The sequence below is a fragment of the Sapajus apella genome, unplaced genomic scaffold (genome assembly GCF_009761245.1).
Source record: "Sapajus apella isolate SASKATOON/1434 unplaced genomic scaffold, GSC_monkey_1.0 scaffold44, whole genome shotgun sequence".
In the NCBI taxonomy this organism is placed as follows: Eukaryota; Metazoa; Chordata; class Mammalia; order Primates; family Cebidae; genus Sapajus; species Sapajus apella.
Window position 1 is genome coordinate 10,496,812 of NW_022436984.1, and position 16,178 is coordinate 10,512,989.

Genomic DNA, 16,178 nt, shown 5'->3' on the forward strand with positions numbered 1-16,178 from the left:
GTGGCACAATCTTGGCTCACTGGAACCTCTACCTCTTAGGTTCAAGCGATTCTTGTGCCTCAGCCTCCCGTGTAGCTAGGATTACGGGCACCTGCCACCACGCGCCTGGTTAATTTTGGTATTTTTAATAGAGACCGGGGTTTTATCATGTTGGCCAGGCTTGTCTCAAACTCCTGACCTCAAGAGATCCACCTGCCTCGGCCTCCCAAAGTGCTGAGATTATAGGTGTGAGCCACTGTGCCCCACCATTCAGATTGTTTTGAAAACAAAAAGTCTGCAACATCCACAGAAATGATTTAAAAAATGACTACATTTGGATAATAATGCATCTCTCCCGGATTTAGCTAGATTTATATTTATTCCCCAATAAACTATACTGTCTTTTAAAACCACTACTGTTTTATTTAAAAGAGCCAGATGATCTCTCATTCTTTGGTTCTCTGTTCAACTAATATTATCATACTTCCACTGTATAATAACTTCAAATCCTGTTTTCCTAATAAGATTAATGTTAATTTGGGCCGGGCGCGGTGGCTCAAGCCTGTAATCCCAGCACTTTGGGAGGCCGAGGCGGGTGGATCACGAGGTCAAGAGATCGAGACCATCCTGGTCAACACGGTGAAACCCCGTCTCTACTAAAAATACAAAAAATTAGCTGGGCATGGTAGCGCGTGCCTGTAATCCCAGCTACTCAGGAGGCTGAGACAGGAGAATTGCCTGAACCCAGGAGGCGGAGGTTGCGGTGAGCCGAGATGGCGCCATTGCACTCCAGCCTGGGTAACAAGAGCGAAACTCCGTCCCAAAAAAAAAAAAAAAAAAAGATTAATGTTAATTTTCAGAGAATTAGGAAAGATGAATTTTTCAATCTGTATTATATTGAACTATACAACAGTATTATATACTGTCTATATAACAATTTAAGTGACTTAAATTTTTTTAATAATGTAATTTTATATGCATATCTTTATAGGTAAACAAGGAAATCATAAAAATCACATTAGAGCTACATTCTAGTTTTATATGCATTGCTTTATCATTATCACTTTAGAAAATACTTGATGAACGCCTATGCTTAATCAAAGGCACATATTTATCCTCTTCACATCCCTGTGACATTCACAGGAAGAACCATTCTCACTTTCCCAAGGAGGACAATGGGTCTAAAAAAGAGTCTTGTTTAAATCACCTATTTTTCCCTGTAATACCAGCATCTGGAGAGGCTGAGGTAGATGAACTGACTGAGGTCAGGAGTTTGAGACCAGCCCGGCCAACATGGTAAACTCCATCTCTATTAAAAATACAAAAGTTAGCTGAGGTAGAAGAATTGCTTAAACCCAGGAGGCGGAGGCTGTAGTGAGCCAAGATCACACCACTGCACTCCAGCCTGGGCGACAGGGCAAGACTGTTTCCCTGAAAAAAAAAAAATCACATATTTTTCAATTTCCAGCATTTTTTTAAGTCCTTTTTTTTTTTTTCTCTCTTTTAAAAATATCTGTCAAAATGGAAGCAACATAGCATAGGGATTAAGAATGCAGGCAACAGGCTGGGTGTGGAAGCTTGCGCTTATACCCCAGCGCTCTGGGAGGCAGAGATGGGACTGGGAGGATTGCTTGAGGCCAGGAGTTTGAGAACAGCCTGGGCAACACAGCAAGACTCCATCTCTTAAAAAAAGCCAGGTGTGATGGCTCATGCCTGTAATCACAGCACTTTAGGAGGCTGAGATAGGCAGATCACAAGGTCAGGAGTTCGAGACCAGCCTGGCCAACAAGGTGAAACCCTGCCTCTACTAAAAATACAAAAAATTACCCAGGTGTGGTGGCATGCACCTATAATCCCAGCTACTCAGGAGGCTGAGGCAGGAGAATCACTTGAACCCAGGAGGTGAAGGTTGCAGTGAGCCAAGACTGAGCCACTGCACTCCAGCCTGGGCAACAGACTCAAACAAACAACAACAAAAAAAGAATGTGGACAATGGAAATTGATCTGGGCTTCACTTCTTACTCCAAACACTCACTAGTTTCCAAAACCTTGTAAAAGTTCTTAACCTCTCTCAGCTTCAATATTTCACCTGCAAAATGGAGATTATATCAATCTCTGGGTTGTTATCAGAATTAATGTTTGTTAAAAGCTCAACCCTCTGAAAACATATATAATAAATGACAAAAATAGAAAAAGGAAAACTCTGAAAGTGGTTTATATATTCAGGATATCTTTACAATAGTTTGCCGACCTGGGAGTTTAATTTAACCATTAGTAGAATTAGTTCAGTGGAATTAAGTGGTACAAACACAGGCTTTAGGATCATAAATGTACCACTCATAAGTTGACTAACTCTAGGCAAATTACTTATCTTCTCACAGTTTACTTCCTCATAAAAAATTAGCTAATATCTTTTTCTTCTATAAAAAAGAAAACAAAATTTAGATAAAATTTACCTATGACAGTGGTTTTTCAAACTATGTTTCTAATCCTTAAGAGTTCAAAAAAAAATGAAGCAAAAGTCCATGAAGACAAGTGGTTAGCACTCTAGGCTAAAGGAACTCCATTGTTAACTTTGTTTTCATGGGAATCCAAGTAAAATTTCATTTAAAATGTTTTCTCTGCTCAAAACTTTAAAAAACATTGTCATGTCATAAATTTGTTGTAGGCATTAAATAAAATGCCACACGTAAAAAGCTGAGTGCCAGGCTTTCAGTAAATTCAAGTATTCATTCAGCACATAGTCCTTGTTATTACAAAATTTCTTCAAGCAATGTGATGGTGATATTCAGGAAATTTAAAGAGAGTGGTTATCTGTCTAGGTTCCTTAATTTCAGATGATTTACTTACCTTGTAGTTCAGGACCAACAGTAGTTATTATAGCACCCAAGCATCGACCCAAACACTGATGAACTTCTGTATGTGAAGGTGGAACTGTCAACAGCAAGGTAAGAACTAGAGATAATGTTGGTTCCACATAGCCACGATACATCGGACCACTAGAATCCACTATCAAAGCAAGTGAATGAAGAGACCACGTCTAGAATAAAATATAATTTCATTTTAGTTGTGAGGAAGAATTTGAGTATACTGAATTGAGGATACTGAATTGTTACATAGGTATACTCCTAATATTTTTAGGTATATCAATGTGAAGTAGCAAATCAAGATTGTAGGATATTTTCACACACACTCTTCCTCTTCACTGTAGTTATATTTACTTATGTATAATAGTGTCTAAAAAGAAACAACAAAAACAAAATATTCAAAGGGTCCACATGAAGATTCAGCCAATGACACAGGACCTAGGCTGGGGTATTATAGGAAGAGAGAGAAGGAAGTTTATTAAAAAAAAAAAAAAAAAAAACCTTGATCAATCTAACAAATCTAAGAAAATGACAAAAATAAGAGGAAACAAATACACAGAATAATAAATAATAATACAAAAATATGTTTGAAGGAATGTACAGGAATGAGTGAAATTCCCAGAATAAGACAGACTTTAAGACTAGGCTGGGCCGGGCGCGGTGGCTCAAGCCTGTAATCCCAGCACTTTGGGAGGCCGAGGCGGGTGGATCACAAGGTCAAGAGATCGAGACCATCCTGGTCAACATGGTGAAACCCCATCTCTACTAAAAATACAAAAAATTAGCTGGGCATGGTGGCGCGTGCCTGTAGTCCCAGCTACTCAGGAGGCTGAGGCAGGAGAATTGCTTGAACCCAGGAGGCGGAGGTTGCGGTGAGCCGAGATCGCGCCATTGCACTCCAGCCTGGGTAACAAGAGCGAAACTCCGTCTCCCAAAAAAAAAAAAAAAAAAAAAAAAGACTAGGCTGATAAACAAAATCTGGCTATGTACTATTACAAAAACAGACCCTAATACATTTGTCCTAACAACTTACCAGAGTTATTTTTATTTTATAGAGCAAACAATTTTCCTAAAAAGATTATTCTACATTTTCACAATAAAAAAAATCAATAACATTATACCTGGACTTCAGGGGATGTCCCATCTTGTGCTAGAGCTAATAAAATGCTGACACTGGTCTTCAGATGTTGTCCCGAGCCTATTCCACCAACATAACGATGCAAACAACCAAGAGCCAATGAATGACCAGTCCTAGATACAACATCTCGAGCTGATTTCAACCTGAAAAAAAGAATATGCTTCAAGAACTGATTTTGCTATTTCCTTATAACAACAACAACCTTTAAGTCACACAAAACCAGGATCTATGTGGGAAATAAGAAAAGATTACAATCAATTACTTTTTTCTCTACACTCTAACAGGAGTTAGAACTTCAATTTAATATAACTGAGGCTGGGTATGGTGGCTCATGCCTGTAATCCCAGCACTTTGGGAGGTTGAAACTGGTAGATCACTTGAGCCAAGAAGTTCAAGACCAGTATGGCTAACTCCCCTTTCTAAAAACATACAAAACTTAGTGGGGCATGGCAGTGCATGCCAGTAGGCCCAGCAAGTAGGGAGGCTGAAGTGAGAGGAATGCTTGAGCCTGAGAGGTCAAGGCTGCAGTGAGCTGTGATCATGCCACTACACTCTAGCCTGGGTGACACAGTCAGGCCCTATCTCAACAACAATAATAATAATAATAATAATTGGTTAAAGTCATACATTTGACAGAATAAAGTCTATTTTAATTTTAGAGAAAATTTGACAACTCATTTTTTTCTTTTTTTTTTCTGAGATGGAGTCTCACTCTGTCACCCAGGTTGGAGTGCAGTGGCATGATCACAGCTCACTGCAACCTCTGCCTCCCAGGTTCAAGGAATTCTCTTGCCTCAGCCTCCTGAGTAGCTGGGATTACAGGCACATGCCATCATGCCTGGCTAATTTTTCTGTATTTTTTTTTGAGGCGGAGTTTCGCTCTTGTTACCCAGGCTGGAGTGCAATGGTGTGATCTCAGCTCACCGCAACCTCCGACTCCTGGGTTCAGGCAATTCTCCTGCCTCAGCCTCCTGAGTAGCTGGGATTACAGGCACACGCCACCATGCTCAGCTAATTTTTTGTATTTTTAGTAGAGATGGGGATTCACCATGTTGACCAGGATGGTCTCGATCTCTTGACCTTGTGATCCACCCGCCTTGGCCTTCCAAAGTGCTGGGATTACATAGGTGTGAACCACCGCGCCCGGCAATTTTTCTGTTTTTAGTAGAGACAGGGTTTCACCATCTTGGTCAGGCTGGTCTCAAATTCCCGACCTTATGATCCACCCACCTTGGCCTCCCAAAGTGCTGGGATTAAAGACATGAGCTACCGCACCTGGTCGACAACTCATTTTTAATATTAATTATTCCTTGAAAAGTCGAGTTATTTGAAATATTTTTATATTTTTAAAAAATAAAATAACTTTTATGCTTGGTTTTAAAAATAGTAAAAAGGTATTTGTATTTACAGTATTACATAAAATATTTTACACTTAAGAAATATCCACTGGGCGCAGCGGCTCAAGCCTGTAATCCCAGCACTTTGGGAGGCCGAGGCGGGTGGATCACGAGGTCAAGAGATTGAGACCATCCCGGTCAACACGGTGAAACCCCGTCTCTACTAAAACTACAAAAAATTAGCTGGGCATGGTGGCGCGTGTCTATAATCCCAGTACTCGGGAGGCTGAGGCAGGAGAATTGCCTGAACCCAGGAGGCAGAGGTTGCGGTGAGCCGAGATCGCGCCATTGCACTCCAGCCTGGGTAACAAGAGTGAAACTCCGTCTCAAAAAAAAAAAAAAAAAAAAAAAAAAAAAGAAATATCCTATAATTGCCGGGCACAGTGAAATACCCTATAATTATGATTTGAACTTCTTTAAAATAGGCCAATCTTTTTTGTTTGTGAAATATACTTTAAATGAATTCAAATACATAAAAGGAGATGTTATATATTACTTAAAAATAAGCTTTCTTGAGATTCATATACAATATTCACCAATTTTAGGTGTACAAATGTATGTTAAAATATACAATTTATCCTGCTGAGCAGTCTAGAGAGCAAGGAAAAAAATAAAAATAAATAAAATATACAATTTAATAAGTTTTGATAAGTATACAGTATGTAACCACCACATAATCATTAGAAAAGAGATGTCCAAGATGAGTATGAGGGGCCTTCAAAAAGCTCATGGGAACTACACATTATGCAAAAACTACCCATGGATTTCAACATTTTGGGGCATACTAACTTGCTATAACATATCTAAACAGGATGTAGTTTTAGGCACTAAGAAGGATAAAACATCAGTTTGAAATGCATCCTTAACAGAGCAACACAAATTCTGCTAAAGCTGAAGAAAGAACAAACAACAAATTTATGGTGAACCTTGGGAGGAAGAATGGTGAAATCACTGATGCTTTACAACAGTTTTGTGGGGACAATGCCCTCAAAGATACCAGCAGTTTACAAATGGATAGCTTGTTTTAAGAAGGGATGAGGCAGGCTGGGCACAGTGGCTTACGCCTATAATCCCAGCACTTTGGGAGGCCAAGGTGGGTGGATCACTTGAGGTCAGGAGTTTATGACCAGCCTGGCCAACATGGTGAAACCATGTCTCTATTAAAGATATAAAAATCAGCTGGGTGTGGTGGCACATGCCTGTAATCCCAACTACTCCAGAGCCTGAGGCAGGAGAATCACTTTAACCCAGGAAGCGGAGGTTGTACTGAGCCATGATCGTGCCACTGCACTCCAACAGAGCGAGACTCCATCTCAAAAAGAAAAAAAAAACACCAAAAAAAGGGATGAGACCATGTTGAAGATGAAGCCTACAGCTGAAGACCATACCTATCCATTCAAGAGAAAATAATGTATCTTATCTGTGCCCTAACTGAAGAGTACTGATGATTAACAGCAGAAATAATAGCCAACAACACATAGCCAACATGGTTCAGCTTACATAATTCCGATTGAACAAACCTTCCACTTGATGTATGCCAAAACTATTCTACCCCAATCAGCTGTAGACAAGGCAGAGCTTCCAATGGTAATTTTAAACAAGTGGGATCAAGATCCTGAAGCATTTCTTTTAAGAACTATAATAGGAGATGGAACATGGCTTTACCAGTATGAATCTGACACAAAGCACAATCAAATCAATAGATACCAAGAGGTAAAAGTGGTTCAGTCAAAGCAAAAGTGGAGTAGTTAAGAGCAAAGGTTACGGCAACAGTTTTTTGGAATGCTTAACATATTTTGCTTGTTGACTTTCTGGAGGGCCAAAGGACAATAGCATCTGCTCATTATAAGAGTATTCTGAGAAAGTTAGCCAAAGCTCTAACGGAAAAATACGAGAGAAAGCTTTACTAGAGAGTTCTCCACCATGACGATGTTCCTACTCATTCCTCTTATCAAACAAGGGCAATTCTGCAAGAGTTTCAATGGGAAGTCATTAGACAAACACCTTATGGTCCTCATGTGGCTTCTTACAACTTTTTGTTTCCTAATGTTAGAAAAAAACATTTAAAGGGTACTCATTTTTCTTTAGTTAATAATGTAAAAAAGACTGTATTAACATGATTAAATTCCCAGGATTCTCAGTTCTTTAGGGATGAACTAAATGGCTGGCCTCATCACTTAAGTGTCTTGAACCTGATGGAGCTTATGTTGAGAAAGAAGTTTACATTTTTTATTTGTATCTTTTCATTCCATTTTTCCGAGAACTTTTTTGAAGTCCCTAATAGAAGCCACATATGTAATTTAAAATATTCTAGCTGCCACACTCCAGAAGAGAAAAAGGAAACAGGTGAAATAAGTTTTTGTTTCTTTTTTCTAATAGAAATAAAGACTTGCTTTAGTGTCCAGGCTGGTCTCAAACTCCTTTGGTCTCAAGATCTGCCTACCTTGAAATCAATTTCAATAAATTTTATTTGACTCAACATATTCAAAATATTAAAATATCAAGATGCAATCAATATACCAAATTACTCAGATATTTTACATTCTTTTTTTGAACTAAGTCTTCAAACTCCAATATGTATTACACACTCATAGTGTGTATCAATTTGGGCAAGATGCATTTCAACTGCTCAATAATCATATGTGGCTAGTGGTTGCCATATAGACAACACAAGATACAGAACATTTTCATCACCACAAAAAGTTCCCTTATATCCCTTTGTTGTCATACTTCTACCCCCAACATCCTGCCAATCATTGATCTGTCTTCTATCACTATAGTTTTACGTTTTATATAGTTTCATACAAATAAAATCAGACAGTACATAGTCTTTGGTGTCTGGATTCTTTCACACAGAATGCTTTTGAAATTCATCCAATTTATTGTGTAAGTAGTTTGTTCTTTTTATATAGCTGAGCAATATTCCATTTATGAATACATCACTATTTATCCATTCAATCAACGAGAGTTGTGGATACTTTCCAGTTTTTGGCTCTCATAAGTAAAACTACTATAAAAGTTTGAGTATAAGTGTTTGTTGAACATACATTTTCATTTCTCTTAGGTAAATACCTACAAGCGGAAATCCTAGGTCAAAAAAGAAGCGTATATTTACATTTATAAGAAAGCATCAAACTATCTTCCAAAGTGTCTGTATCATTTTGCATTTCTACTAGCAATGTATGAGAGTTCACTTGCTGAGATTTCAACTACATGTATGTTACACAGCTTGACACTGGTCTGAGAAGTCACTGAGACTCTGTTCATTTTTAATTCCAGTTTTTTTCTCTCTGTGCCTCATTTTTGAGAGTTTCTATGTCTTCAACATCACTGGAATGCTTTTCTCAGTTTCTGTGAATTCCGGTCTTAATTCTAAGCTGGTATATGATGTCAATATGCAAATACAGGTGACTGAACTGTTTTTCCTACTTCATTGTCTAATCTTCCATAAATACCATCCAGTGTATCTTTTCATTTCATACATATACTTTACATTTCTAGAAGTTTCCTTTGGGCTGTTTTTATAAATCCCTTTTCTCATATCATGCTCAGGTTTTCCTGTACTTCCTTGAAAATGTAAAGCATATTTATAATAGCTCTTTTAACATTCTTATTTGCTAATTTCATCTTTTTCATTTCTGGGCCTGTTTCTATTGATTGATGTTTTCTGAAGTAAGAGATCTTATCTTTCTGCTTCTTTATGTGTCTAGTAATTTTTGATTGGATACAGGATATTGTGAATTTTATGATGTTGAGTTGCTCCATTTATTGTCTTCCTTTAAATATTACTGAGTTTTATTCTGGATACAGTCAAGCTACTACTAAGAATCAGTTTAATTTTTTCAAGGCTTGCTTTTAAGCTTTTTTAGGATGCATCAGGGATATTGCTCCCATTAATGAGGCAATATCATTCTGAGGGCTTTCTAACATATTATGTCCTTGGATAAGTAATCTTTACCTCTCTAAGCCTCCACTTCTCTAAGTGAAATTATTATTATTCCTAAAGAATAGCTGTTTTGAGGAATAAAGAAGTTAAGAATAAATGCAATCTATGAATGTTAAAACATTATACAGATGAGAAAGTTACCTTTGTGTTACCATTTCTCAAAAAGTAAGTTTAGTGAACTAAAAAGCGAATCAATTTTCACAGTGATAATCATCTATTCACAATAAATAATCTGAGATATAAGAATACACATTTTTCAGAGGTCTCAAAACGACTTCCAATTGAATGGAAACGAATTCAACTATCAAAGATTTTTATTTTTATCCGAACTGGTCTTAAGCAATTGAAGGTACTCCCTATTAACCTAGAACGGTTTATAGAATGATTCCTGTCTTAAGTTCTGTGAACTTCTCTCTTAAGGCTAAGTTAGCATAAAATTTCAATGTGCAAATATAGATGACAGGCCTATAGGTAAAGGTGATTTAAGTGTTTCACAGTCAGATATTATATCAGCAAGAGATGATGTTGAGGGCTGGATGTGGTGGCTCATGCCTGTAATCCCAGCATTTTGGGAGGCCGAGATGGGTAGATCACTTGAGGTTAAGAGTTTGAGACCAGCCTGAACAACATGGTTAAACCCCATCTCTACTAAAAAAAAAAAAAATACAAAAATTAGCCAGACATGGTGGTGTATGCCTGTAGTCCCTGCTACTTGGGAGGCTGAGGCAGAATTGCTTGAATCCTGGAGGCGAAGGTTGCAGTGAGCCGAGTTCGTGCCACCGTACTCCAGCCTGGCGACAGAAGGAGACTCTGTCTCAAAAAAAAAAAAAAAAAAAAAAAAAAAAAGGAGATGATGTTGATGAAAACAGTCTAATATAATGAAGGTGTGAAAGACTGAAGTTTTTCCAAAATACAGGCAGATTCTGCCAAATCTAAGACAACATAGCTTTAAAAAATGTACCATTACTTTACATAGCAGTATAAAAGAATGAAAATGCTGCCAAATATTATTACATTTCATATGGAATTTAAGGAAAATCCCAACTTAAAATAAAATGTGAAAAAATGGGTAATAAAATCTTCATAATAATTATTTCAGATCATAATTAAGGATTGGAAAAAGATAATGAAGCTAAGCACTGATAATACTTGTAAACCATTAATTGGACAGGTATAAATAAATGAAATGTTCTTGTGTTTCATCAAAGTACAAAATAAATATAGTATCTTACAGATATTGAGGATACATAATTTTTTTTTTTTTTTTTTTTTTTTTTTGAGATAAATTCATAATCTGTTTCTTAGGCTGGAGAGTAATGGCATGATCTTGGCTCACTGCAACCTCCACCTCTCAGGCTCAAGCAATCCTCCCATCTCAGCTTCCCAAGAAGCTGGGACTACAGCTACGTGCCACCACGCCCAGCTCATTTTTGTTTTGTAGAGATAGAGTTTCACCATGTTGCCTAGGCTGGTCCTAAATTCTTGGGCCTAAGTGATCGACCCACCTCAGCCTCCCAAAGTGCTGGGATTACAAGGAGGAGGCAATGCACCCAGCCAAGGACAAATAAATACCATTCAAGAGCTTTCTAAAGAAACATACTCCTATTTCACCTGTTAAAACAGAGCACAAACCATTAAATGGATAACTGAGATTGTTTCTTTTAAGAAATCTTTAACAAAAAGCGATTTCATAATCAATGGCAAATATCTGGAAAGAGGAAAACTAATCTATTGTTAGAAAATAGCAGCAATCATTCTGCAGAAGATGAAGTGTCCGGTTATATTTTAACTGTCTTCTGCCTGCTCCTATTATCCTTAGTTATTCAAACCATATATTAGGGCATTATCCAACAACCAAACAAACAGCCATTCACATATCAAGACAAGGAAAGGTATTCACAGATATACCTGAAGAAAATACATTTTCTTCAGATCTACTACTTTACAACCACTACTTCGTACTCCTCCTCTTTTGTTAATGATCATGACATAGTTTGGTATATTTAATACTCAATATATATGATAGCTAAGAATGATATAATTTACATAACGTAAGTATCAGTTCTTGACAACTCTTGATGTTTAATTTCTCTACTTATGTACTTAATTAACAACCGGACAGTCACTAATAACTGCAACTCATCATCTTAATGTTACTTATTTGGGTCTCTGAGATCACTCTTTATAATTAACATATAAGAAAAACCTTAAAACCTGATACTAACTTTATTCTGTTTCAGTCATACTTTAAGAGGTGATAAACTTGGAGCAGTTAGAAAAAGAATGGCTTATTCCAAAAAATGGATACTTAACAGAAAGGATAAAGAATGACAAGGAAAGGCAAGGAGGAAAGAAAACGACTTCAGAGTACCTCTTCAGTAAATAAACATAACAAAGAGAAGTCAACATTTTTCTTGATTCCATTAAGCAACATTCAAGAGCTGGATTAGAAGCTCTCTCCACGCAGAAAGTATCTAACATATTACAACTGTCCCAGATTCTACAGTTGAATTAACTGCTAAATTAAAAATTGAGATCATTACAAAAAACCCCAGAAAATATTATCACATTTTTATTATCATACCATGTGGAAAATATATACTCCAGTTAATTATTATTTAAAAGACATCTTTGCCTACATATGAAACTTACTTGTTAGTAAAGAAACGCACTTACTTGTCAAAGCTATATTGGGCCATTCTAGCAATAAAAGTTGCTTCTCCAACCACCTGAGCCATTCTTCCAAGAGCCTCCCCAGCTGCACAACGTAAGATGGGGTTTGGGTTGTCAAGAGCACCCATAACCAGTGTCAGAGCAGATTTACGAACTTCCTCAGGTCCCAAAGTACTTTTGTTTTCAGCTAAGCCCTACATTAACAAAAAAAAAGACAGCAACATGATTTTTTTGCTTTTTTAACTCAAGGTCTTGCTCCCTTGCCCAGGCTGAAGTGCAGTGGCACAATCACTGCTCACTACAGCCTTGACCTCCTGGGCTCAAGCAATCCTCCCACCTCAGCCTCTTGAGTAGCTGGGATTACAGGCACGTGCCACCATGCTGGGCTAATTTTTAAAAAAATTTTGTAGAGCCAGGGTCTTACTATGTTGCCCAGGCTGGTCTCAAACTCCTGAACTCAAAGCAGTCCACCTACCTCAGCCTCCTAATGTGCTGGGGTTACAGGCACACCTGGCCTCACAATTCATATTAAATAAAAGAAAAATATATGCTGCAATCTTTCTAAAATATACATACATCTTTATACGTTATTTTCTTCAGCCACTTTTCACATGTATATACTAATGCCTAGAATCTGTAACTGCTAAGTTCACAGTAATTCCTAAATATGATTTCAGAACACGATCTACAATATAGTCATAGTCTGGCCCTAAAACACTCCCTAATTGCAGGAAGTGTCTCTATTCAAAGATTAGTACTTAAAAGTTGCTTACACATATAAAGGACACTGTATTATTAAATCAGCCATTATTTAACTGATTGAAATTTATCACTCTAAGGAAACAATCTCCTTTTTCACCTGTTATGAAACAGAGCACAAACCATTAAACGGATTGGTTCTATCTTTTAAGAAATCTTTAACAAAAAGTGATTTCAGAATCAATGGCAAATATTTGGAAAGAGGAATGAGCATGAAACTTGATGAGTATGAAACTTTGAATAGTTTACATAAAAATTTCACAGAAGACAAGACTTAAAGAATATAACCGCCGGGCGAGGTGGCTTAAGCCTGTAATCCCAGCACTTTGGGAGGCCAAGGCGGGTGGATCACGAGGTGAAGAGATCGAGACCATCCTGGTCAACATGGTGAAACCCCGTCTCTACTAAAAATACAAAAAATTAGCTGGGCATGGTGGCGCGTGCCTGTAATCCCAGCTGCTGGGGAGGCTGAGGCAGGAGAATTGCCTGAACCCAGGAGGCGGAGGTTGCGGTGAGCCGAGATCACGCCATTGCACTCCAGTCTGGGTAACAAGAGCGAAACTCCATCTCAAAAAAAAAAAGAATATAACCAACATACATCTAAAAACAAAATGAGGTAAAAATAATCAGTAACCGAATGCCGAAGTAGTTTGTTCATCATATTAAATGTCACTATCTTTGTTCTAGCTGTACATACTGTCCTGGAACTTAATTTACTTATTTGAGACTAGAAATCCAAGTCATATTGCACGGGAAAAATGTTAAGTACAACAGAGGCATTAGTAAATCTATGAAGAAAAGTGTAATCTGTACAGTATTATTACAGTTGGTTCACTATTCTCCCAATCACTGAGGGAAACTATGATCACCCCATTCCTTTTTAAAAAAACTCACAGGTCCAAATTAGTTGATGGTCTCTTCACAGGGTATATACTAATGGTTATATAAATGGCCTAAATCTATATTTGTATAATCAATGTCTTAAGTATAACTTAAGACACGCTCATGCAAACACATATTTGCTACCATTTTAAAACAATACAGTAAGCTTAGCACTAAATAATATAAAAAGTATTAAAATACATTATGATAGAGTGCCTAGTATGATGCACGAGCTCTATGAGATAGGCAAAATATTTGTAACAGTGATTCCCTCTTTTCCACAGGGGACACATTCCAATGCCCAACTTGGATGCCTGAAACCACGAGATTAGGAGCCTGACTGCTGTCAACAAGAACTCATTTCTATTCATGTCTTCCACTCACAAACTTAATGCCTTTTCCATTTTAACTAAGTACTTATCACACGCTGTGGCCATCATTTTTGTAATTTGTAAAGGGACAGCAAAACTAATACAAATTCCTCTTTCCTTCACAATTTCAGAGAGGTTTGTTCTTCCTGTAGATCTCAGTAACTTCGGCATATATTTTTTTCTTTCCTTCTTAAGTTGAGAACTTTTTCTTATTCACTTACAGGAAGCACTTCACAGCTGCCCTTTGGCATATCCAAATTTCCAGAATCACTACTTCTGTACTTTGGGGTCAGTATGAAGTCAAGTAAGTAAAGTAAGGGTTACCTGAATATACCTGCTGCCACATCACAGCAGCCTATTTGATAACTGAGAAATGGTTACTAAGTGACTGTAATAGACAGGTAGGGTAGACAGCACGGAATCACTGGACAAAGGGATGTTTCTCATCCTAGGCAGGACAGGGTAAGATGGAGCAGGACAGTACAAATTTTATCATGCTACTCAGAATGGTACACAATTGAAAACTTATAAATTATTTCTGGAATTTTCCATTTAACATTTTCAAGCCATAGTTGACCACAGGTGACTGAAACTGCAGAAAGCAAAACTGCGGATAAGGAAGGGACTACTGTATTCTACTTCATACCTGTAGAAACTACAATTCAACAAAGGGTTGGCTGGGCGCGGTGGCTCAAGCCTGTAATCCCAGCACTTTGGGAGGCCAAGGCGGGTGGATCACGAGGTCAAGAGATCGAGACCATCCTGGTCAACATGGTGAAACCCCGTCTCTACTAAAAATACAAAACATTAGCTGGGCATGGTGGCGCGTGCCTGTAATCCCAGCTACTCAGGAGGTTGAGGCAGGAGAATTGCCTGAACCCAGGAGGTGGAGGTTGCGGTGAGCCGAGATCGCGCCATTGCACTCCAGCCTGGGTAACAAGAGCGAAACTCCGTCTCAAAAAAAAAAAAAAAAAAAAAACTCTGGACACAAACCCACAACAGCTTAACCAGAACACAATCTCTAAATGCAACATTCTTTCAACTATATAACACTGCCACATAGGATTTATGGACTAAACCACAAATCAAGCTTCAGCTCTATTTCGTCAACCTGCAGTAGAATATCAGATTTCATTCATCAAACATCTTTGAAAATTCTGAAAGAATTTATTGGCACTTGTAAAATCTGAAGTTCAAATTGAAACATAAACTTTAACAACACTAAAATAGAAAACACTTATTTAACTACACTGAGCCTAATATAAAGTTTCAAGTAATTTCATTAAGCTAATATAAAGGCACAGTTACCAAGTGATAAACATATACACATTATAATAATCTTGCTATGTCTGGTTTATTAAATGCATTAATTAAAATCTTTTTTAAGAATAGTGTGTTTTAAAAATAAATACCTTTAGCGCGCTAAGAACAGCAGTAAATATGTTAAGCTGCACAGCCTGCTGGCGGACACCTTTAGCTTGTTTAACACATTCAGCAAAGTGATCCAACATTTGTAATCTATAATAGGGAAAAAATCACATCAGTGACACATTTTATTCCAATATGGCTCAAAAACAGATAAGTTAATTGTTTAGCAAGTAATTCCCCATGCTACCTCTTTTCTATTTCATTCCTAAAGCCAGTCCAAACTGGATCTCCTTCTCCCAAATGATTATATGGACACGTGGTTATTAAATAAAACAAGAGACTAGATATTAAGTTTCAATTAATAAAATAAGGTCATAATTGCAGTGGTCTTCAACATTAACAGCAGTATCCAACAAAGTGCCTGGCATCTAGTAGATGCTCAAGGTTCCTTGTACAGATAACAATCATTAACTGTATCACTGTGGAAGATTTTTAAGTCAGAAAATTTTAAATGTAGTATAATTCTTTTCCCTTTCCTAAAAATACTCTTAGAATAGTACCTTATGTCCTAGTCTCAGATGCTTTTGGGAAAGTTCAAAAACGATTTAGCTTTGCTTAATTTTTTAAATTTAAAAACCAGAAAGGAATTGTTTTTTTGTATTATTTAATACACACAAAAAGAATCGGTTTATTTATAAAAAAAAAATTCTATGGCCATTTTAGGTGATTTTTTTCTCTCTTTTTTTTTGAGATGGAGTTCTACTCTAGCTGCCCAGGCTGGAGTGCAATTGCTCAGCT

At 37.3% G+C, this 16,178-nt stretch overlaps 1 protein-coding gene across 7 annotated transcripts in view; it reads right to left on the reverse strand.

Moving 5' to 3' along the window:
* HEATR5B (HEAT repeat containing 5B) overlaps positions 1-16,178 on the reverse strand; it is a 100,698-nt gene that overhangs the window by 52,871 nt on the left and 31,649 nt on the right. For all 7 annotated transcript variants that reach the window (XR_004257206.1, XM_032239314.1, XM_032239313.1 and 4 more), the window contains exons 17-20: positions 15,425-15,530; positions 12,004-12,194; positions 3,968-4,127; positions 2,830-3,019 (exon numbers count right to left, since the gene is read on the reverse strand). Coding sequence is in view for 6 of the 7 variants with exons in the window: in XM_032239314.1 (XP_032095205.1) it covers positions 2,830-3,019; positions 3,968-4,127; positions 12,004-12,194; positions 15,425-15,530 (647 nt within the window). In the remaining variant the exon portion in view is untranslated. The remainder of the gene's footprint in view (positions 1-2,829; positions 3,020-3,967; positions 4,128-12,003; positions 12,195-15,424; positions 15,531-16,178) is intronic.